At 37.2% G+C, this 25,382-nt stretch overlaps 1 protein-coding gene across 3 annotated transcripts; it reads right to left on the bottom strand.

The window, feature by feature from the left end:
• Window positions 1-8,102: 8,102 nt before the first annotated feature.
• Window positions 8,103-21,931, bottom strand: LOC111784687 (glutamate--tRNA ligase, cytoplasmic). 3 transcript variants are annotated; one of them, XM_023665306.2, is made up of 7 exons: window positions 21,788-21,931; window positions 20,466-20,637; window positions 11,725-11,821; window positions 11,424-11,577; window positions 9,990-11,110; window positions 9,194-9,661; window positions 8,103-8,715 (listed from the first exon to the last, which is right to left on the bottom strand). In XM_023665306.2, exons 2-7 carry the CDS (start codon window positions 20,603-20,605, stop codon window positions 8,497-8,499), a joined length of 2,199 nt encoding a protein of 732 aa, XP_023521074.1. In that variant the 5' UTR covers window positions 20,606-20,637; window positions 21,788-21,931; the 3' UTR covers window positions 8,103-8,496. The 3 variants fall into 3 exon arrangements, with proteins under 3 accessions (XP_023521074.1, XP_023521072.1, XP_023521073.1); XM_023665304.2 differs by lacking the exon at window positions 21,788-21,931 and adding an exon at window positions 20,998-21,137; XM_023665305.2 differs by lacking the exon at window positions 21,788-21,931 and adding an exon at window positions 20,966-21,107.
• Between the last annotated feature and the right edge of the window lie 3,451 nt (window positions 21,932-25,382).

Genomic DNA, 25,382 nt, shown 5'->3' with positions numbered 1-25,382 from the left:
CTTCATGTCTAAGGGAGAAGGACGGTTGTCCAAACATCCCTTTTAGAGATTCCATAATCTCTTTAGCAGTACCCATAACATCGTGTTTCTTAGCCAAAACATCAGATATGCTGGCTAGAATGTACACTCGGGCTTTATCATTTGCCTTTATCCATCTGTCATATGCATCCCGAGCTATTCGATTTGCATTTGAGTTTGGGTTTGGAGGACACTCCTCAGTTAAAACAAACTTTAAATCATCAATGACCAGTATTGTGTTTAGGTTTGATTTCCAAGTTGAGTAGTTGTCGCCGTTTAATTTCTCAGAAGCGAGTAATTGTACTATTGAGTTTGTCATGCTGTGATATAAAGAAAATTCTATTAGTGATTTGACTTAATCCTGTTTAATCCAATCAGTTTTAGCAAATGTAATAATGTACCCAAATCATTATTAATTTGCAACGATACTTTAGTGAGTTAGAGCAACTGCTACCGAGGGGCAGTCAATCACTCATTCACTAAACCAAGACATTCTTGACTTTAAACACTAATTCCAAAATAACTCTTGTTCCTATAGTGTTTTAGTTATCGCTATTTTGGTCAAGAATATACTAACTCTTAGTAATTCTTCGCAAGTGTGACCCACCAATTTCAGACCTCAGAAATCGGTCCCAACAACGCTATCGAATGAAAAAGCCAAAGTTAGGAATGGACCTAAGAAATCCTATCCATTTCTGGAGTTTGCGTTGTTCCGACTCCCATGTTACGACCCTCCGAATGGGTAGTTGTTCTAGGGCAACATGCAGGCGGAACATGGGAATCTCACGGTGCAACCTAGTGGTGGAGACCATAGGACGTGTTGACTTCCTTCTCCCACTTACTATAAATACTTTCTCAATTCACCTTGTTATTGACTCATGCAAATACCTTCCGAATGGAGGACGCTCCCAGGGCGACACGAGGCCGAGCATGAATCTCACTGTGTGAATTTTACAGAGAGCGTGAAGAGAAAATGATGTATCTTATACACCTTTTTCCTCCCACTAAGTATTTTAGACGGTTGGGTATACTCATTACTTAAATATATTCCGGCTAATTAAATATAACTTAAGTCTAGGTGATTTTTCTAAATCTTACATCACTTAAGCATGCTCATAAAACTGGGGTAACTAAGCTCAAGTACTGGTCCGATCTCCAGGTAGTAGGTGTTCCGTAAACCGTCAACTTAAGTACCTTCAGCCTTAGACAAGATCGTGCCAGGTGAGCTTTCTCGTAACCGCAATTTTATTAGACATCGACCCTTTTTAACTGTTAAAATTGATCGTGCTGGGTTCTTAACCCTTAGTGAGCATGCACTTATCTTTATTATAGATTTTAACGTCTACCTTATTTTATGACGTTGAAAATAACCTATAACATGATCTATATAACAATTTATATAATCATCCATCCCATGCAATAATATAACAATTTATATCTATCACTCATGGAACCCTAAGACATGCATACTATACATTATAACACTTATAACATACTTGGAATGCATGAAACATGCTTAGCCTATGGTGGGATTTTAAATCTATATGACATACTTTATGCATATACATTTTCTATTTAATTAAAACATACATTCATAATGCATAATTAATTAAACACACTAAAGTGGGTTGGTTTTGGCATTTTAAAGCAAGCAATTCACTAAATTATTACATTAATAATTAAAAATAACTTGAGCCGCTCCCGAGGATCACGAACTGGACAAACCAACCCTTAAAAACGTTCAATCGGTCCCCTACGACAGAAAAAACACCCGAACCGCCTCTTCCATCTTCTTCGGTTCAGCTTGCTTATCTCTTCCATTTTCGATCAATTACAACCTAAAATGGACTCTAATGACTCCATAAAAATTACATACCTTTCTTCATTCATTAAAGCCCATACACCTTAGGCTTATTACAATAATTGTATCAAATGGAAGCATAAAAAAAAAATGCCAAAAACCAAAACCATCCACTTTAGCAACCACAAATTTCATGCATGAAATGGTACCCACCATGATCAAATTAATGTAAAAAAAGTGCCTAAAACTTGCTCTGATACCAATTGTTGGTGTTCGTATAACACATGCGGAAGCAATTTGGATCTTAGGCACTTTTAGAACATCAATAATTGTAAATAACTAGCATGTTCATAAGTATTAAAACTTAATGGGTTTAAATACTAACCTTTTGTAGTTCAAACTTCTTTTGCCTCACGAACCGGTTTCGAACCACCACTAGTGTCTTCTCCACTATCCTCCGGCCTTAGAACGGGATTGTGGAATCCGGTGAGTGACTAAACTTGGGAGGGATTTGTATATGTGAAAGAGAGTGTTTGTGAGAGGTTTTTCTCAAGGTTTTTCATCAAGATGAAGAATCCCTTTTCAAGTATCATGATCACTCTATTTAAAGAGTCAAGTTTGCATGTTCATGCAAACTTGAGATCACCAAATTTTGACACTTAAAATTCCACTCAAATGTTTGGGATTATGTGGCAAGCATGCATGTTTGAGTTAACCAAATTTTGACACTCAAAATTCCACTCAAACTTGTGTGGTTTATTTGGCAAACATGCAAGTTTGGATAAACCAAATTTTGACACCTCAAAATTCCACTAACATGGATTTTTCCATTTGATGAAAGTCAACATTTTGACTTTCTTCATTTTAATTCAACAATTAATTTGAATAATGAATTTCAAATTAAAGTAACATTAAATGATTAATTAAACTATTTAATTAATATTTAACATTAATTCAAATGCCAATCCCAATCAATTCCGACACATAATTGATTAAGATATTTAAATCTTATTTAAATATCTCATATTCTCTCTTTTTGTTTAATTCGTAAATAAAACAAAATTGTGGTTAAATATATCGTATATATGTAACGCATATTCCCTAATTTGAATTCGAACACTTCGAACTCACTCGTCACACTGTTCTATGGTTTAGTCTGATATGAGCTAGCAGAGGGACCTAATGGACCTATAGATCATGGGCTCCAACGATCCAAGATTAACCGATTAAACTCATTAACCTGGTTAACCAGCATTCGTTAACTACTAGGACACTCCACTATAGCCTAGTAGTTGCACTCCCCTCACTATAGATATATTTCTGTCCATCTGATATAACCATGATTAGTAAGTCGATCCTTCACAGGTTGTTCGTAACTAGAGCTGGGTCAATTTACCGTTTTACCCCTGAAGTTATTTCTTGTTCCTTATGTCTCACTGATCCTCTAATGAACAATTGGTTTGTGGTCCAACCAGTAAACCGAATCCCTCTCAGGGCAATGAGAGGGTGGGGCCCCTTGTTCAAGACCTGGAGTCAGTGCTTAAGGGAACTACCTTTCTTCTATCCCTAAAAGTGGGTAGGAGTGAATTCCATCTTGCACCCCACGTCCCCAGCCATTCACCCAGTCTTACCCCTGAAATGGGAGGCCTGTTGAGTCGGCGAACTAGAGCCACTCTCACCCATGCAAATCTAAGGATAATTCCGAATAAACAGGAGTTCATGGTTAGCTCAGGATTAAAACCGAGTTACCTAGGTTATCGAATGAAAAGAAAATCAGTCTCAACAGTAAACGACTTTATAAAGTGAGAGTGGTTTTCTTCATGGTCCGATCTTATGCAATACTCATTGCATAGGACGCCCCCACTCACATGTCTCCACATGCACAATTTAGTGATCACATTGTTTATATCATATACAAAAGTGGGCCGCATCCATAGTGTCCCCAGAATAAGGTACTCAGCCTTATCCTTATACTATAGATCATTTTGACTATATACTTGAACTTGATCCACTCTTATGTCTCTACATATAGTTCAAGTAATCATACTATAGCCAGAGTGTTCTTAGTTTATTGGATTTAGATTAATGATCGTAAAGTTCACTTTATTCAATAACAATTTTTACTGAATAAACATCAATAATAACTTTATTGAAAATAGAATATATCTTTGTTTACAAACTATGAGTTTTAGGACATAAAACCCAACATAAAGTATTTGTACCTTCATGCTTGACATACAGTGTGAGTTCAGATTGACTTTTCTGAAAGCCAAGACCAACCAAATGATCATCAATTTTACTGTACCATGCTCGCGGAGCCTGTTTAAGACCATATAAAGCCCTTCTCAGCAAGTAGACTTTATCTTCATTGCCTCTGCTAACAAAACCTTCAGGTTGCTCGACAAAAATTTCTTCTTGCAAGACTCCATTTAAGAATGCAGATTTAACATCTAACTGGAATACTTTCCAACTCTTTTGAGCAGCAAGAGCAAGCAACAATCTTACTGTATCAAGCCTGGCAACAGGTGCAAATGTTTCTGAATAGTCAACTCCAAAAACTTGTGCATATCCCTTCACAACAAGTCTTGCTTTGTATTTGTTAACTGAACCATCAGGATTTAGCTTTGTTCTGAATACCCATCTTACTCCAATTATCTTTCTGTTTAGAGGTCGATCAACCAACTTCCATGTTTTGTTTTTCTCGATCATCGAAAGCTCCTCCTGCATTGCAGCCATCCAATGTTGGCTGTTTTTTGCATCATGGAACCCTGCAGGCTCACAAATAGCTACATTACACCTTTGATAAATATCAGATAGTGACCTTGTACCTCTCACAGGTGCATCATCAACCAAATCATCTTGTTGTTCATCTTCAGACTCTTCTTGTCGTTCATCTTCAGATTCTTCTAACATGCTACCAAAGGTTAAATTGTTTGGTGCATTAGGAATCTGATTCACCTTTGTCAGTTCTTCCCAATTCCATTGCTCATTTTCAGCAAAATGAACATCTCGGCTCATAATAACTCGACTAGTGTGCGGTTGAAAAACTCTGTAAGCTTTGGATATAGTGCTATACCCAACAAATATGCCAGCTTCTGCCTTCTTGTCAAGCTTATCACGCTTGATCTGTGGAATGTAAGTGAAGCAAAGACACCCAAATACTTTAAGGAACTTTAAAGAAGGTTTGTAACCATACCAAGCTTCAAATGGCGTCAGGTTCTTCACAGCTTTTGTTGAAATTCGATTTTGCAAGTACACAGCAGTGTTTGCTGCTTCTCCCCAAAAACGTTTTGGAAGATCCTTCTCATGAAGCATGCATCTCGTCATCTCCATTATGAATCTATTCCTCCTTTCACTGACGCCATTCTGTTGAGGAGTGTATGGTGCTGTCAACTGATGTTCAATTCCAGCCTCTTCACAAAACCTGTTAAAAGTTTCTGAAGTGTACTCCTTGCCATTATCTGATCTTACAGTCTGAATCAAGCATGCACTTTCATTCTCGACTCTGGCCTTGAGTTTCCAAAATACACCCGCAACCTCTGACTTTTGCTTCATAAAGAAGATCCAACACATTCTTGTTAGATCATCAATAAAAATAATGTAATAAAGATTACCATTTAATGATGGTGTTCGCTGAGGACCACAAAGATCAGTATGAACCAGCTGCAGTTTTTTCGAGGCTCTCCATGCCTGTTTAGGAAAGGGTTGCCTATGTTGCTTCCCAAAATTGCAAGCACGGCAAGGAGGCATGTCATCATTAATGTCAGCGAGTCCTTCCACCAGCTTCTTTGACTGCATCTGAAGCAAACCTCGATGATGAAAGTGCCCAAGTCTTTTGTGCCAAATCTCAGTGGCACTAGCTTTGGATATAAAGGCCATCTGCTCTTTCTCCATCGGATTTAGAGTAAAGCTTTTTCCTTTCATTTTGACATTGAACAAGTCTTTGCCACTAGCATCTTTGATAAAACACTGTTTATTCTCAAACAACACTTTATAGCCTTTATCAAGTAACTGACCAACACTTAAGAGATTTTGATCAATTTTAGGTACAAATAAAACATCTGGAATAAATTTTGTACCTTCATAACTTGTTATAGCTACTGTGCCTTTTCCTTTGACTTCCAAGTGTTCACCGTTGCCAATCCTCACTCTCTTGACGTTAGTGTCTCTTAATTCCTCAAAAAACTCCTTGTCATATGTCATATGATTTGTGCACCCACTATCAATCAACCAACTCTCGCTTGATTCTTTGCCTGAGAAACAAGTGGCCACAAGCAATTGATCTTCTTCTTCCTCTTCTTGATCAACTACCTCTGCATCTACTTCTTTCACCTGATCTTTGGCTTTACAGATCACAGCTTCATGTCCAAGTTGATTGCATTTGGAGCAGAAGGCGTCAGGTCTTCTCCAACACTTGAATGGTGGATGACCTTTCTTCTCACAATGGCGGCAAGGTGGATAGGATTTTCTGAAACCTCCTCCTTTTGTCTTCTGATAATCTGCAGATGGATCTCCATACGTCGATTGGTTTTTGAAAATTTTCTTGTTTTTATACCTGTCCTGATGCTTAACAGGTAAGGCATCTTCAATCACCCTTTCTTGCCTCATAGACCTCCTTTGCTCTTGTGCTTGTAAAGCATTCAAGAGCTCTGTAAGAGAAATCTTTGACAAGTCTTTGGTGTTCTCCAGAGTAGTAATGGTGGCTCTGATACCAATTGTTAGTGAAATAGGGATTGATTGAATGATTGATGAGAAGATTGAATTTTGAAGAGCAAGAATGCTCTATATATACACAGAGAATAGAAAGAGATATCTAGAAAATCTACCTAGAAATCAGAAAATCTGGTAACAAATTCGTAAACAAATCAAAACAAAATCTAATCAAATCAAGAGTAAATCAAATAAAAAACAAATCGACTCCTAACCATCAGAAGATTTAAATCAAATACAGCAATCTAAACACGTAATCTTTTAACAGATATCAACAAAAACAACCTTGATAAATTCATCGGTCGAATTCTGGGCTTTATGGATTCTTAATATGGAGGGCATAATGCCTCTAAAATGTCAATGACCAAACATGGGTATACGTCATTTAAAGAAGGGAGAAGGGAGGTATGAGTTGCATCATAGTCATGATTTAAAGTTATGGGTACTTTCATTCATTTTGTATGTCGCGTGCATTGGAATACTTTTCCGTTATGATTAGTATGGATGTATACACTAAGATACATGACACCATGCATTATGCGCACTCCTTTGCCTTCGTAGCTTTCAACAGCGTGCGTGAACCATGTGTAGAAAAGTACTACACATCCAATTTCACCCGACTGAAAAGTAGATTCCAATGTCATGATCTTCTACGAAAGGATAGATTCTACCATGATTGCATTTCCTGTCCCTAACGGTGGGACTACTTACTGAGCATTTTAAATACCTCAGCCATGTGCTACTTCTTTTTAAGTAAAGGCAAGCACCCATATACAGATGACAGCAATACTATGCTCGCCACGGAAACACAACTAGTATGGTTGTATTTTCTTTCAAGATTGTAACGGGCATATGCATTTCTTTTAGATTGTTGTTATTTCAATTTTCACTATTTTATTGATGTTTATTTTTCTTTATCCGGAACGAATTTAGCAAACATTTAAACCCATGACATCGTTTACATGTGATTATTTCTAAATGAATTTCCACACATATAGTGCGTGTAGTGCCAACCATCGTTTACGTGTGATTATTTCTAAATGAATTTCCACACATATAGTGCATGTAGTGCCAACCATCGCTTACGTGTGATTATTTCTAAATGAATTTCCACACATATAGTGCATGTAGTGCATTTCCACACATATAGTGCATGTAGTGCCAACCATCGTTTACCTGTGATTATTTCTAAATGAATTTCCACACATGTAGTACTAAAACAGGTTCATTACATTATTCTCTTTCAGATGGACTATTTAATCTCAGTCATCCATGTGCTTACTTAAAAAAATGCGTAGTAAATTATAACAAGTAGATGCAATAATGATCACAAATTTAGAGAAACTGAAAAATGGGAAGGACGCTGCTGCAGTGATTACGGCATTCAACAGCCAATTACCAGGACCTCAGTCTATTGCCGCCACTCTACTTGCACCTTCATTGCCGGCTAACGTACTCACCAAGGCTTTCCAAGTTGGTACCAAGATCACGTCTCGCTTGGCGCCCAAAACCAAACAAACACTTCATTCATACCTATAATTTGCCCCAACATCAACATACATACACCAATATCGAACATCAAATGCATGTTTCTTTCATATTCATCATTGTACTAATCTTAAAAACAACACTTGTTCGTTTGATATATATTCTATTCTACTCCCAGCCCCAAACACCTAAGCTAACCAAGCACACATTCTCTCGAGAAACAAAGAACCCGTTGCAAGCCATTTTGAAATTGCCCAAGGCCAATAGTTTGTACATGATTTGCCCAAAGGAACTATGACCATCTAAGATATGCCAGAACGTAGAGAATATTTAAATTATATGATATCCCAAGGGTATAGGTACAAATCTTTTAGAAGAAAAAAAGAAAGTAATGGCAAAAACTTCGATAAAAGTACATCCTCAATTATAGACCGGGCAAACTTCACAATAAACCCCGTTCAATTGCTAAAGAGATTATTTTACTTCGAACATGATTGTTGCCTGCCATCTGGGATTGCGAGTAGGACTATCGGTTTCGATGGCCTGACATATGGAACATCGCATCTGAAATACCCCTTCCTCTCCAACTGCAATATGTCTCCACGCTTTATATTTCGCATGTTTGAATCCCCAACAGCAACGGTCTCCTTCTTTGTGCATGGATTTAATACATCAAGAAAATCCTCTCCTTCTTCGAGCTGCAATAGTAATTTAAACGATGGCTAAAATCCATAATTTCTATAACCCACTTTCTTAACATGAAATAAGCAACAAAAAGCCGCAGCCCACAAATTGTTACAGTCATAAGCACATTCATCGTATGAAAAGGTTCACCAACAACTTCTAACCCATGCAAGGCAGCTCAGTTAACATCTAATTTCATAAACCTTCGGAACATTCGAACCATTTTACATTAGTACTGAACATTATCCATACTTCGACAAACTGGCTTACCTAAGTGATGCTTATTGCTATCTGGCTTTTAAAAATAGAAGACAGAAATAAAAACACAAAAGTGGCCATGCAAATACACTGATGTCAGCAGCATGCATGGTTTAGAACTTTGATTCAAAACCAACAGGAAAGAGGCTATAATATCACAATCAAAGCATAGAAACAGACTCACATCCACCATAAAGAAAAGTGCATATGATACCACATATTAAAGGTCCATACCTTCTTTTTTGTGATTAAATAATCGTACTCCATAAGTGAGAGGGTGACTAGTTCGTTTATATCAGGCAGCCAAGTGGCCTTCAACTTTGTGGTCTTCACAGAGCCTTCGAGATGCAATATTCCTGACAACCGTGTGACAAATCCATCTCCGTCCTTCTCGATGCATTTCACTATTGCATTACCCCAGTCCATTAAGGTGATTTCTTCATCCACCTTGATACATTGTGCATCCACTTGGTCGATCCATATCCTCTTCGTGAAAGTTGAAGATTTCTCACCAGCACCTTCATATTTTTTATGCTTTGGTATAACCCGGACAAATGGTTTCTCTGGACCATTATCTAGGGTAAATAACACACGTCGTTCTTCTATAACAGCAGTATGCCTGGGACACACAGGATCAATAATCTTTTTATTAATGGTCCATAGTTTATCCCATTCCATAAGGTTGAGGTTTTTCGATGCCCCCTGAAATAAAGAAAAGAAAACGATGAGAGCAACTTTCATAAAGATGCACGCATAGAGTCATAGTGTCCTGAATAAAAAAATGAAAAGAATATAATATCTATCATTTGAAATATAGAAATGACAGTTACAGTAAACAAGGATCATTATAAAATACTTTGATCTTTCGAACTGAAAATCAAATGTTTAATTATAAACTTTACAGCGTTCACTGATGCTATGACAAATAAAAATCCTTTGGGAGGACAACGATCACAAGTGCATACCAGCTTTTGTGCTATTAGAGCAAGATTTATAACCAACTCATGAATAAACACCAAAATAGTCGCACCTGTTCAAGGATAAATTGGATCAAAGCTTCAACTTTTAAACCTCTTCGAACAATCCCCTGAACAGTTGGAAAACGAGGATCGTCCCACCCATCAACCATCCCATTTTGAACAAACCACAAAAGCTTACGCTTGCTGAGAAGTGTATACACCATATTCAACCGGCTAAATTCATATATATGGACCTTTCTTAGACCCATATCTTCCTGGATTCGGTAGTACTGTGCATTGCGGTCATGGTATTCGCTAGACCGAAGTGCATGTGTAATGCCTTCAATAGAATCAACAAATGGACAAGCAAAATCATACGTTGGGTATATCTTAAACTTGGAACCAATCCGATGGTGGGGAATTGGATTACAACGGTAATACACAGGGTCTCGGAGAGATTTATTAGGGTCCTGCATATCAAGTTTTCCACGAAGACAGCAAAGTAAACCCTTCTCAGTTCCTAATATCATCTCCTTCCATAATCTCAGATTCTCTTCAGGGCTATTACTTCTATTTTTTGATTCAATGCCTTCCATTCGTTCTTTCTGCATCTGCTCACGTGGAGTATCGTCAATATATGCTTTACCCTGACGAATTAAGTTTTCAGCCATTTCCATTAATTGAGGGAAGTAATCTGAAGTATATGTGACAGTTTCATACTTTATACCCAATGTCTCAATGTCTTTTAAAAGATTTTCAACAAACTCATTGCTTTCTTTAGCAGGATTTGTATCATCAAACCTGATAATTACTTCACCATTGTACCGCTGGGCAAAATACTGATTCAACAATGCTGCTTTTGAGTGCCCAATGTGAAGATACCCACTAGGCTCAGGTGCAAAACGCAACCGCACTTTCCCAATCTCTGCATTTGGAAGATCAACTTCAAATGTAGATTTGCTTCCCGACTTCCCCTTATCATATGTGTCCTGATTGACACTATTTGGCTTTTGAGTGAGACCCTGTTGATCCTTCAATTTAGCTCCTGAAGATTTTCCGCCTCTTTTGCCAACATATGTAGTTAAGACATCATCCAATTCATCACTATATTCTACTAAGAGTGAGTTAAACCATCGTTGAAGATTCAGGTACTTCTTTGACTTTCTCAAGCTTTCCCACCGTGGCCCAGTTCCTGTAAAGAACACAATATCATAGTATCAATAAGCCAACTCTCTCTCACTCTATGTATACAGAGTGTTTGTGTGTGACTATGTCTGTCTACAAGTGCTCTGTGGATAAGTGGGCATGGGGTTAATAAACAAGGAACATTGTAAATAACTTTAAAAATAAAAACAAACACAACATGGCAACCCATCTTTCTCAGCCTCTCTCAAGATAGGCATGGTGATGCAGAAAAAGTTTCTGAGGAACAATGGATCAATGGTGCCTACTAAAGAGGATGCTCAAAGCAGAAGATTTTATTTTCTTTATTAGAAAAAAAATACCTGCTAAACCAGACCATATAGCTACATCTGCAAGTGACAAAGAATGGCTAACGAGAAATGTGCGTCTTTCCAAGTACTTATCAACATAACTGCATGCATTCTCAAATGCAGAACCAGTCGAAAGGATAGGAGCATACTCTAGCCATTCATCAATCTGGGTTAAAATCCATGCATTGATATGAGAGAAGTTCGTTTAGCAGAAATTAGCCTATTAACTAACAATCATGAAAATAAATAAATAACAATCCATACATCAGAATACACATTTGGATTATGTTATTACATTTATTTTTCAGCTTACCTGGCTGGACTCATATGCATTCTCTCCATAGAAATTAGGAATGTTGGTGACTCGACCAATATAACGTAGAAGCACAGACGTTCCATGCAACTTCGACCTATAACAAATTTACTTGACTTAAGCATTGAGAAACAGTCCATTACATATTCTTTCCTCTGATCCACATTGAATGGAGAGAAATTCCTTTGAAGTTCACAGGAGTGTAGTGCAAGCTTTCATAAATAAATAAAAAGTTAAAAAAAAAAAAAAAAAAAAAAAAAAAAAAAAAAAAAAAAATTAGTGGAAATGATTTACAATTGGATCAAAGGTTGTGCAAGCAACAATATATAAAATAATCATTAATGTTGTGCCTCAGCAAAAATCAAATTCCAACTCATAAACCATAAAAATAAAATAAATAAATAAATAAGAAGACAGTGATATATGAACCAAGACATTTCAAACGTGCAATATGAACTTTTGGGAAGGTGTGAAAAAATATTAGTTCAAATTACCACCCGATAAACTCAAGTCACATGAAGTGAAGTCAAGTTTCATCGGTGTATTTTTAGTTTTAATACATTTTATTTACATTTTAAGTTGTGTTAATGGCTAATCATGATCATAGAGTATGAAGGTTATAACTTTTGAAATGTCTCGTAAAAGTGAAGTCAAGTTTCATCGGTGTATTTTTAGTTTTAATACATTTTATTTACCTTTTAAGTTATATTAACATAATGGCTAATTATGGTCATAGAGTACGAAGGTTACAACTCTTGAAATGCCTCATAAAAGGTCAAGGTTTTAAGTGAGACTTTATATTTATGTTGTTTTTGTAAAATATGCTTGGAAAATGTAGTAAAAAGAAACTTTGTGGTTTCATTGAGCCTAAACCAAGTCTTTTTGCAATTTTATGTAGTTTAGGTTGTATGCTTATAAACATTCAAGCTTAACTTGATCAATCTTGCTTGTGGAGTGATTCGAATCTCAAACAAGTTTTCTTGTCTTGAGATATTTAATCAACAAGGTAATCCAAATCTTACTTTCCCTTAGGTTCATTTCTTAAGTCTTAGGGTTCTTGAATAATCTAAACTTGAACGATTTTTTTTTTTTTTTTTTTTTTATATATAAGAGACAATTTCATTGATGAGTGAAATTTATAAGAGGGATGTATAATCCATGGTATTTACAAAAGACCTTCCCAATTTGCAATGAGGTGTATAACTATAGGAGGTAAAAATATTACACTTTACACCATGATATAGCTTGGTAAACAACATTGTCCAAATCATCTTGATTTGGATGTTTTAGCATTAGCAATTTTAGGGGTTTGCATATCGATAAAGATTCTTAGATCTAATTGGCTAGGGGTTTCATATCATTTGGTATCAGAACTTTAGACTCAAGATTGAATATATGTTTCCTCTACATTTCTCTTCGATTTGATTTCTATTTTCTTCTCGTTGTTTGAATCGGTTCAATTTTGAAACGGGGCAAGAGAGTGAAAAATATAAATTAAAAAACTTGTTCTAGAAAACTGCTATACCTGAGAACATATGTTTTTGTAATACTGAAATAATCAATTGTGTTCTAATATGGCTTTTAAGTTTAGGTTGCATGCTAACATATAAAATAACATACGGTTAGTGAAATAGGGATTGATTGAATGATTGATGAGAAGATTAAATTATGAAGAGCAAGAATGCTCGGTATATATACAAGAGAATACAAAAGATATTTAGAAAATCTACCTAAAAGTCTGCAGAAAATCCGGTAACAAAACAGTAAACAAATCAAAATAAAATCTAATCAAATCAAAAACTAAATCTAACTCCTAACTCTAACGGAGATTTAGTTAGATACTAACTGACAGCAATCTAAACAAATACGTGATCTTTAACACTCCTCCTTGTTTAGATGTTGTGAACTCCAAGCTTTTTTCTGAACACCCATCTTGCTCCAATTATCTTTCTGTTTAGAGGTCGATCAACCAACTCCCAGATTTTGTTTTTCTCGATCACCGAAAGCTCCTCTTCTGACAGGTGCAACATCAACCAAAGCATCTTGTCGTTCATCTTCAGACTCCTTTTGTCGTTCATCTTCAGACTCTTCTAACATGCTACCAAAGGTTAAATTGTTTGGTGCATTAGAAATCTTATTCACTTTCGTCAGTTCTTCTCAATTCCATTGTTCATTTTCAGCACAATGAACATCTCGGCTCACAATAACATGACTAGTATGTGGTTGAAAAACTCTGTAAGCTTTGGATATAGTGCTATACCCAACAAAGATGCTAGCTTCTACCTTTTTGTCAAGCTTATCACGCTTGACCTGTGGAATGTAAGTGAAGCAAAGACACCCAAATACTTTGAGAAACTTTAAAGAAGGTTTGTACCCATACCAAACATCAAATGGTGTAAGGTCCTTCACATCTTTTGTTGAAATTCAATTTTGGAAGCACACAACAGTGTTTGCTGCTTTTCTCCAAAAACGTTTTGGAAGATCCTTCTCATGAAGCATGCATCTCGTCATTTCCATTATGAATCTATTCCTCCTTTCACTGAGGTCATTCTATTGAGGAGTGTATGGTGCTGTCAATTGATGTTCAATTTCAGCCTCTTCACAAAACCTGTTAAAAGTTTCTGAAGTGTACTCCTTGCTATTATCTGATCTTATAGTCTGAATCAAGCATGCACCTTCATTCTCAACTTTGGCTTTGAATTTCCAAAATACACCCGCAACTTTTGACTTTTGCTTCAGCAAGAATATCCAACACATTCTTGTTAGTTCATTAATAAAAGCAATGTAATAAAGATTACCATTTAATGATGGTGTTCGCTGAGGACCACAAAGATCAGTATGAACCAGTTGCAGTTTTTTTGAGCCCCTCCATGCCTGTTTAGGAAAGGGTTGCCTATGTTGCTTCTCAAAATTACAAGCACGGTAAGGAGGCATGTCATCATCAATGTCAGTGAGTTCTTCTATCAGCTTCTTTGACTGCATTTGAAGCAAATCTCGATGATGAAAGTGTCCAAGTCTTTTGTGCCAAATCTCAGTGGCACTAACTCTGGATATAAAGGCCGTCGGATTTAGAGCAAAGCTTTTTCCTTCCATTTTGACATCGAACAAGTCTTTGCCACTAGCATCTTTGATCAAGCACTGCTTATTCTCAAACAACACTTTATAGCCTTTATCAAGTAACTGACCAACGCTTAACAGATTTAATCAATTTTAGGTACAAATAAAACATCTTGAATAAATTTTGTACCTTCATAGCTTGTTATAGCTACTGTGCCTTTTCCCTTGACTTCCAAGTGTTCACCATTGCCAATCCTCACTCTCTTGACTTCAGTGTCTCTTAATTCCTCAAAAAACTCCTTGTCATATGTCATGTGATTTGTGCTCCCACTGTCAATCAACCAGCTCTCGCTTGATTCTTTACTTGAGGAAGAAGTGACCATACACAATTGATATTCTTCTTCTTCTTGATCAACTACCTGTGCATCTACTTCTTTCACCTGATATTTGGCTTTGCAGATCACCGCTTCATGTCCAAGTTGATTGTATTTAGAGCATAAGGCGTCAGGTCTTCTCCAACACTTGTATGGTGGATGACCTTTTTTCTCACAATGGCGGCAAGATGGATAGGATTTTTTTAACCCTCCTCCTTTTGTCTTCTGATAATTGGCAGATGAATCTCCATACGTCAATTGATTTTTGAAATTTTTGTTGTTTTTATACCTGCTGCTGTCTTGATGCCTAACAAGTAAGGCACCTTCAATCACCCCTTCTTGCCTCATAGACCTCCTTTGCTCTTGTGCTTGTAAAGCATTCAAGAGCTCTGTAAGAGAAATCTTTGATAAGTCTTTGGTGTTCTCCAGAGTAGTAATGGTGGCTTCAAACTTCTCTGGAACAGTGACTAGCAGCTTTTCAACGATCCTTGAATCATTTAAAACAGAACCAAGCAATCTCACCTTGTTGGCAATACTGAGAAGTCTGTCAGAGTACTCTTTCACCAACTCCGACTCCTTCATCTTCTGCAACTCGAAATCCCTAATCAAATTTAGGGCTTTCATTCCACGAATCCTCTCATCTCCTTCATATTCGGCCTTGAGATAATCCCAGATTTCCTTTGCTGTTTTGAGGGACATTATTTGCATGAAGATCATTTGAGATACTGTGGCAAATAGGCAAGCTTTCGCCTTTGATTTCCTTGTCTTCCTTTCCTTCTGTAATTTGATTTGTGCTACAGTAGGATTTGCTGGAAGTGGAGGGACCTCGTAATCCCCTTCTATTGCTTCCCAAAGATCCAAGGCCTCCAAATAAGTCTCCATACGAACTGCCCACATTTGATAATTGTCTCCATCGAAAACTGGTGGTGCAACAGCGAAAAAATTGGATTCTCCTCCCATTTTGATCTCACAGATCCCTTAAGAAGATAGCTCTGATACCAATTGTTAGTGAAATAGGGATTGATTGAATGATTGATGAGAAGATTAAATTATGAAGAGCAAGAATGCTCGGTATATATACAAGAGAATACAAAAAGATATTTAGAAAATCTACCTAAAAATCTGCAGAAAATCTGGTAACAAAACAGTAAACAAATCAAAACAAAGTCTAATGAAATCAAAAACTAAATCTAACTCCTAACTCTAACGGAGATTTAGTTAGATACTAACTGACAGCAATCTAAATAAATACGTGATTTTTAACACATACCAATGTGGAGATATGTAGGAGTTTCATTGTCCCTAACATTATCTAAATTTTTCTTCTAATAACCAATATGAAAACTTAATCAACTTGATGCTGATTCTGATCAAATATGACTAAACTACAGAAGTTCAGTTTATCCCCTAGTCAATATCATAAATTTGCTCAATAGACCCACGTATCCAAGTTCTGTATATATATCAATGATTGTAACGTCTTCTTTTCCTTATTCTGATCAAATATGACTAAACTACAGAAGTTCAGTTTATCCCCTAGTCAATATCATAAATTTGCTCAATAGACCCACGTATCCAAGTTCTGTATATATATCAAGGATTGTAACGTCTTCTTTTCCTTCCTGATTCTATCATAGTTCAATCAAGTTTGAAAAGCGATTATAACTTCAATTAAAAAAAAAATGTCGACCCATGCAGACAATCAGCGTCGTATAAAATTTATGCAGAAATATATTTCTAACAGCATCATGTCTCTGAAACTGAAAAGAAAAGGTAATCCATGTACCAGTTAGACCATGATGCAAAGTACCAATAAATCTTGGATAAGATAAAAGTTCGGCCCTTAACCCATTAGCATTGAATTTTCATAAAATGGAGCACAATGTTCGAAGAAGCAGCAGCCTCTTCTCTTCTTGTAACAGCCTAAGCCCACCGCTAGTAAATATTGTCCATTTTAGTTCGTTACGTACCATCGTCAGCCTTACGATTTTAAAACGCGTCTACTAGGGAGAGGTTTCGATACCCTTATAAGGAATGTTTCGTTTCCCTCTCCAACCGATGTGAGATCTCACAATCCACCTCCCTTTGGGGCTCAGCGTCCTTTCTGACATAGCACCAGAAGCCTTGTGAATACTATTTGTAACACTCCAAGCCCACCGCTAGTAGATATTGTCCGCTTTGGCCCGTTACGTATTGTCGTCAACCTCACGATTTTAAAACGCATCTACTAGGGAGAGATTGGAGAGGAAGAAATCAAGAGCGTCGGTCATGGCAACGTTTTGTGGGTTTTCCAAAAGTTCATCAACTCATATCTCTCTCTCTCTTAAAACTCAACCAAATGTCACGATTTTTGTCCCTATAGGTTCCATTTGACAAGATCTTTAAGATCTGTGAAGAAGCCGAACATGGAGGAGGCTAGTATTGGCACAAGTTGGTTGAAGGAAGAAAAAGGCGAGAGAAAGGGGCAGTCGCGCAAGGTGAGAGAGAAGAATAAGAAGAAGAAAAAGGATATTCTCAAAGACGAAGGAGAAGAAGGAGAAGGAGAGGAGGAAGAAGAGAAGAAGAGGAAGATCCTGTAAAAGGAAAAAGGGAAGGAAGGAGAAGAAGGAAAGAGAAAAAGGAAAAAAAGAAAAAAATAAGAAAAAGGAAGTGTGACGTCAGCTGACCGTACGTTAAATGAGTTGGTTTGATGCATTTAAAAGCACGCTAAATGTTATGGTGCACACTTATCGATGAATGAACTGATGAGCTATGATTTGACCAAAATCGAGAGCATGCCTTTAGTGTGATATAAAGCATGTTATAGGAAACCTATTATAAATGTTTGAGCATAGAATGAGCGGATGACACAGGTTGAATGCTATTATGCATGTTTACGAAACGGGTATGCATTGTACTATGAACTGAAATTCATGACTAGGTATCCATATTTAGATCGCTATGCTACGTCTCTATTTCATATATTTGTGATGTATGCAGTTATATGTGAACGATTAGAGGCTCACCAACTAACCTCTAATCGTGAACATAACTCGATTGTCAGGGGTTCGGATAACTATAGAACTGGTTTATGATATTTTATGACTTATGACTGTACCATGTGGTGACTACTATGAAGTTTCAAGTTAGCTTTCTGTAGTGAGTCTGTCACGAGCGGCAAGGATCCACAATTGCACCCTACGAGTTGGTTATGATAGTAGTTCATGCATGTGAGTTTACGGTTATATGGAGACGGTTAGGGGTTCGCCAACTAGCCCCTAATCGTAAATTCGACTCGATTATCAAGGATCCAAATAACCATATAATTAGCATATGATGTTTTACGACCTATGATTGGTGCTTTGTGTCAGTTAGCTTTCCTTTGGTGAATCTGTCACGAGCACATGGGTCCACAGTTGCGCCTTAGTCAAGCCTTAACATGCATGAACCCTATGAGATTGATACTGAGGTCGCGTCTCGAGGACTTAGAGATATGGTGATGAAAGAGACTAGCCGAAACGACTAGCCAGAAGACCTAGAGAACTTAAGAATATTCCAAGGGCGGGAGGGCCAGATAGGACCAAGAACCAATAAAATAGAATGAATAAACCTAGGGTGTAGTCTAGGAAGTTGCCTATATTGGGGAACGAACCCTCAAATGAGAATAAGACACCGAACAAATTAACTAAGATTAATAAAACCTGATAACGAACTATGAACTACCAGGAAGCTGCTTACTAAGTATATTTATATACTCAACTCTGCTACTTCAACTTTCTTTTTAGGTGGAGCTTGTTGTAGCAGTCAAGGCGAATGCACACATGGGCTGTTGACTATAGGGAGTGATAAGGAATCACTACAAGGGAAGTAAGATTCAGATTACCTTGTTGATCTAATTTCTCAAAACAAGAACACTTGTTTGAGATTCGAATCACTTCACAGGCAAGATCGATTATAGCCAGCTTGAATGATTCTAAACATGCAATCTAAACTACATAGAATTGCAAAGAAACTTAGTCATTAGCTAAATGAAAGCACAAATGCTCTTTTTACAACATTTTCCAAGTCTATCTTTACAAAGATAACATACATGGTTTTATATAGCCTCAAAATAAAACCATGGACCTTCCCTGAGGCATTTCAAGAGTTTTTAACATTCATACTTTATGATCATAATTAGCCACTATGTAAATGTAATCTAAGAATAAATAAAAAGATTTAGAACTTAAAGTACATTAATGAAATACCATAAATCTAGATTTTAATCATCTATCATAAATTTGTAAGCATCTAAGAATAAATGAAGCCGCGTTTGAATTATCTTGAAGCCCCTTGTTGCATAAATGAGACTTGATTCTTCTTAATGTGAAATTGATTGCAGCTTGAGTTCAACTTTAATAGAACTTGACTTTATCTTAGGGTAATTTGAACAACATTCTTCACAACTTCCTTCAAGTTGATATTGTATGGTTGAGATGCCTTGGTTAGGGAGTCCCATCATACTTGAGTCTAGATTTCCTTTTGTACTTATCTTTTAAATCTTGTATTTCATGTATTTTAAATATTTTGATCTTGTAGTAGTGTATTTTGGTGGTCTCCTTTTCGTCTTTTGTAAAAGCAAAATTTTCACTACTATTTTAATTAACTTTCAAAGTGCATGCACGTGTTTAAGTGTTTTAAATTTTCCACATTTTTACTTATTATGCGTCAATGAGTAACGGTTTGTGGCTCAAGTGCCTCGAAAAATGGGTCATTACACTTCTGGACTCTTCTTTGACATCACAAGTGTATATCATCAGATTGTCCGGTTTCTCCCTATGGCTAAGAAGCTAGACCCAATAACCTCATGTCTAAATCAACTAAATTTTACATTAATAATGATAGGTTCCAATTTAGAGTAAAAGAAATACTTGTTAGAAATATTCCATGGTCAAACGAAGGGGCATAATAAGGTATTAGTGTCACTGATCATAAGAAGCTATTAGTGTAAATTTTCTAATTCCTTTGCTTTCTATTGTCCTTCCTCTCTCATTGTAAAGGTTTTTTTTTTTTTGTAAACATTTTGGATAATCCATCCCTTTTATAAATTTCAAACATCAATGATAATACATCCATTTTAATTCTAAATATTTGAGTTCACACCAACAACTCATGAAATAGACAAAAAAATCAGAAAGAGAGACATTGGGGAATGGAAAATAATTCTACAAAAAGATGTGTTATTAATCAAAATCAATAGCTTTTGAAGGTTGAATCTCAAACATTTTGCTATATCAGAAGTTAAACAAGATAAAACTAGCTGAGAGAAGAAAGAGAGGGATCTGATTGTACCCGTTCGTGAAGAGAAATGTGGGAGCGGAGCCAGAAGCAAGAGAAGAATCTGCAGGAAAAGTGATACTAGCAAACTTGGCAGCCACAATGACGGAGAGTGGAGGGCTATCAGCCGGAAATGACAAAAGCTTAATATCCATGATTCTCAACACCAGAACCAATCAAAACCAGACTGAAATGAGAGCAAGTATAAGGCGTTTAGGTAAAAGAAGCCAAATCGTCTACGTAAATGAGAAAAAAATAAAGAAAAAAGAAGGAAAGAAAGCTGCTGGCAGGGACGGATTAATACAGGAAGTGAACAAACAAGTAGCCGCCAATATCCATGGGCCAAAGGCGACCGGAATTATTTAACTAGGAAGATTTGAGCTTAATAATCAATTCGAGAAAATGCAAAAAGCCACGTATAGGGTAAGTCCCAATTAGCCACAAGGATGTTGGTCAAGTTCTAATTTGTGTTTTTCAAGCGAGAATAAAAGCATAGACGGAGGTGGGGAGAATACCAGTAGCAACAGAGTAGAAAATCAGTACAAACCCGCTGGAGAAAGGCTGCGGTGGCACGAGCGAAAGAAAGACGGCAGCACTACCGAACCGGAGGAGGCGCCGGCGACACTGAACTGCCGAGACGGAGAAGGAGACGCTACAAGTAGCAGAAGGAAGCGGAGCCGGGAGGACAAAAAAGATTTAGGTTTTTCTTTCCTATATTTATTTAATTATTTCTATTGGATTGAGTTTTTTTTTTTTTTTTTTTTTTTTTTTTTTTAATGAAAAAACGTTTTGGGTTTATTGGGATTTCTTAAAATTAATATTGTATTTTCTTTTTCTTTTTTTCTAAATGAGGAGTTATTTTGGAACTTATTCAATATAGTAGTTTTTATTTCACTTCCAGCATCTTCATTTCTTTAAAGAGATAAGATATGCTCCTCTAGATTTAGAGATTGATTTCATGGTTTTTGTGAACGGTAGATGAAAATATTAATATTAATCCAAAAATACCTTTGAGAAGTCAGTTTAATCTTCCTTTCTTTTCCTCAAGCTAATTGAATGGTTCTTCAGTAACGAATTTGTGTGTGACCTCCAAATTTCAATGTCAAAATTACAACGACTGACAAAAAAAAAAAAAAAAACAAAATTATGGGTCGCCAGAAACCTCGAGAATTCTAGTGAGGTGCTAGAATTCTCGGGCAACGCGCCGAGAATGCGTTTCACACTTCCCTGACACCCATGTTACGGCCAAACGACGCCACAACCCTCAGCCACACTCCAGAACATCACTTGCAAGGAAAAAAAACGAGATACAGAGAGAGAGAACGAGGGAGAAATACCAACGGTTCGAGTTTTTTCCAACGAGATTTGGAGAGCCGCCTTAATACATATGACGAGCAAAGCATGTGGCGCCAACGACTCCGAGCATACTCATGGTAAGATGCTTCACTCATAGAACATGTATGTTTTCCTTAGTCGCCGGTGGAATCATGTAATATTTGTTAAAATAAAAACTTACTCTGATATCAATTTGTTAAAGTAACACTCACGAATCTGTGAATTAATCTCACACTCACTAACAATCGAACGCTCCGATATCGCTTTGCAAAAATACTACTTGCGTACTTGTGAAGGAGGTGTCGAGGGGAGAGACAAGTAGACAAATAATACTGAAAATAAACCTTTTTTATTGCACTACTTCTTTAACTCTGTATTTTTCTTTTTTATCTTGTTCTCTTTGCTCTGCTTTTACCATGGAAAACAAACGTATTTATAAGCTTTCTAAACACTAAATATATGCTTGGCTTTTCATTCTTTCAAAACCTAACCCACTAAACTTAACAAAAAATAAAAACTAACCCTCATTACGTAGTGTTGCGAACTCTATTGGTTCAGGGGGCGTAGCAGGAGTTGCGGTCGGTGTTGACGTAGGCGTGCCCGGTGCAGTTGCTAGCGTCGGTGATAGTGCTTGGTATTGCGCTCCTTCTTCTCCCAGCTCGGCGACGAGGTACTCCATCGTGAATTGATCTGGGTTCTGGTCTACCTCGGTCACGTCGTTCCATGTCAAGCAATATCTCGATTGAAATCACGACTTGCTCGAGGGGCGCTTGGTGGAGAGAGACGCCAGATCTCCGAAAGCACAGCCCGCAGTATGGCGGCGAACACCAGCCAATCCTCTCGATACTCGATCACTTCTCCTTCCGTCGGCTTGACGGCGTGCCACATCATTGCGCTTGCAAGTTGGCACGCATCAACAAAGCCCACTCGTTGTAGTTGGACCTCGTCGGCATCGGGTACTGCACAGAGGCGGTTGTCTCCTTGATCACATGCTCGACGACGACTCGGCATCCGTCTTTGCGGCGGTGATGGAGACGCCGGCGCTCGGCCGCGGCGTGGAGGTTTCCACACCCTTATAAAGGGTGTTTCGTTCTCCTCCCCAACCAATGTGGGACTCTCACAATCCACTCCCTTTGGGCTCAGCGCACTCTTTCCTTTCTCCAATCTATGGGGGGACCCCTGTCGAATCCACCCCCCATCTTTGGGGCTAGTGTCGTCGTTACTGGCACACCGTCTCATGTCTACCCCCTTTAGGGAATAGCCTCCTCGCCGACACATAGTCTGGTGTCTAGTTCTGATTCACAGATCTCTACAATCGTATGATATTGTCCACTTTGAGTAAAAGCCCTCATGGCTTTGTGTCCCCAAAAGGTCTTATACCAATGGAGATAGTATTCCTCACTTATGAACCTGTCCACTTTGAGTAAAAGCCCTCATGGCTTTGTGTCCCCAAAAGGTCTTATACCAATGGAGATAGTATTCCTCACTTATGAACCCATGATCTTTCACTCAATCGGCCAATGTGTCACTCCCTCCCAACAATCCTCCACAATCCTCTCCTCAAACAAAATATATCATAGACACCTTTGAAACTAACAATTTCTTTGGACAGTCCCAACAATCCTCCACAATCCTCTCCTCAAACAAAATATATCATAGACACCTTTGAAACTAACAATTTCTTTGGACAGTTGAAGATTCTATTGACATGGCTAAGTTAAGGGCATGACTGCCGTCTTTTGATTTAGCAAGAAGAAATGGTAGGAAGAAAATAACATAAAGCTCATGAACTAAAAGCTTGAATTTTGTTGTTGCTAAAACATTGTGTTGATGTTCCGAAGTGGCCAACCCCCACTCCCCTTGTGTTGATGTTCCGAAGTGGCCAACCCCCACTCCCCTCTAAACATGGCTGAAATGACCCGCTAAAATTATGTACTCCACTCTAGACTTATGCTATGCTACTCCACTGATGCATTAAATTGTCTTAACAAAAAAATTCAACTAATAATTCATAAGCCCTTGCCTGAATCCGTCAGGGCCGTTTTCATTCCACTCTCGCAGAGAGAAGAGAAAGACATTAACTAATGTTGCATTTTTCTTTTGCTAATTTATTGTTTTATTAATTTTGTGTTTCATGTCTTTAGATAGAAAAAATATCAAATTTCTGGTTACATGAAGATATTCCTTGTATTCTAAAGATTGATGGGACACTGAAAGAAATTACAAAATATGAAGGTAGAGGAAATTAGAACGAAGCGGTAGGGGCAGATATTAGAGAAGAAAAGAGGTGTAGAAAGAAACAGAGAGCAACAAATGAGGTATAATTTAATAATTGTAAAGAATCCGAATGAGGAAAGATAATTAGAAAGTAAAGAGAAGGAAGGAGGTGATAGATCATGAGAAACAAGAGAGCGAGTGAATATGGGGGTGGTGGAGACGAACAGATCTTCTTCTACGTGAACGAGAAGCATGTCGGAGCCTGCAGGAATGAAGCAACAAGTTCTTGAGCCTCACCCATATAACTCTCTTGATTTTGAGAAGGGAGGCGTTTATCTTCTGGGGTACACTCTTTTTTGTGCAGAACTGATAGCTCCTCAGAAATAGTTGCCTCTTCTCCAGCATGGTCGACGAGTAGCCCTGATCTGAATAATAATATCGCAAGGATTCACTTCGATGATCCACATGACTATGATGATTGTAAATGTTATCTGAATCCATGAAGTTGAAGGCCATGGTTGCTAGCAATAACAGAGAGGATCGTAGGCCTAGATGTCGTATGATATGTGCATATATAGAGAGAGAGAGAGATGGGGCCGTAAACGGATCAATTGATGCTTTTGTGCGTGTGTGTGTGTGTTTGAAGCCAAGTTTTAATTTGGGGGAGAAGCGATGAGGCGAACTGAAGCGCGTAAAATGAAGTGTACGGGTTTGGTTGAGAAATTAAGCAATGTCCGGATGGCCTGGCCCGGCAGCCTAAACTGCTGATTGCTAAATGCTTACGAGTCCGGCTCTCCTTTTTTCTTAATTCGTTACATTCTAAATCTTCTACTTATATATATATTTCCTTTTCCATTGAATGCTTTGGAACACCGCCACAACTATAAATACAATATGATATTGCATTCAGTCTTCATATTTCCCACTTTCACAACACCGTAATTGCTCCTTTGACCATTCAAACATGGAAGGCTATGAAGTCTAAAATAGATGCAACAAACTTCAACCTTTTCCTCCATTTATTCCCTTTCTTTACTCCTACTTTTCTCGCTTCACATTCAAATTCAAATATAATTAGAAATAATGTCATTTTTACTTCACACACTTTTAACTTTTCTAATTTGTCAAATTCAACGTTAGTGTTAGTGTACAAATATTTAATTGAAATTTATAATTTAGTTTATATTTGAAAAATTACTATCCAAATAGTTAAAAATTATTTTAAAAAGTTGTTAAAGAATAAATAATTAAAAAATAAGTATGATATTAAATAAAAATAAAATAAATAGGTATTATCATTTTATTATAAGTAAAATTGTACGTTTTAAAAATAATAAATTTAAGTTTGTTTAGTATCTAATTTGAGAGAAATTTATCCAC

This window comes from Cucurbita pepo, chromosome 18, assembly GCF_057944985.1.
Source record: "Cucurbita pepo subsp. pepo isolate OVF chromosome 18, ASM5794498v1, whole genome shotgun sequence".
In the NCBI taxonomy this organism is placed as follows: Eukaryota; Viridiplantae; Streptophyta; class Magnoliopsida; order Cucurbitales; family Cucurbitaceae; genus Cucurbita; species Cucurbita pepo.
Note: the sequence above shows the minus strand (reverse complement) of the source record. Positions and strands in the feature narration are given on the sequence as shown.

Excerpts from the sequence above, each read along its gene's own strand:
- LOC111784687 (XM_023665306.2), bottom strand. The coding sequence starts at position 20,605 with ATGGATATTAAGCTTTTGTCATTTCCGGCTGATAGCCCTCCACTCTCC. Across the intron at positions 9,662-9,989 it reads TCCAATTTATCCTTGAACAG|GGGGCATCGAAAAACCTCAA; the intron begins GTGCGACTATTT and ends TCTTTATTTCAG. Across the intron at positions 8,716-9,193 it reads ATTTAATCACAAAAAAGAAG|CTCGAAGAAGGAGAGGATTT; the intron begins GTATGGACCTTT and ends TTACTATTGCAG.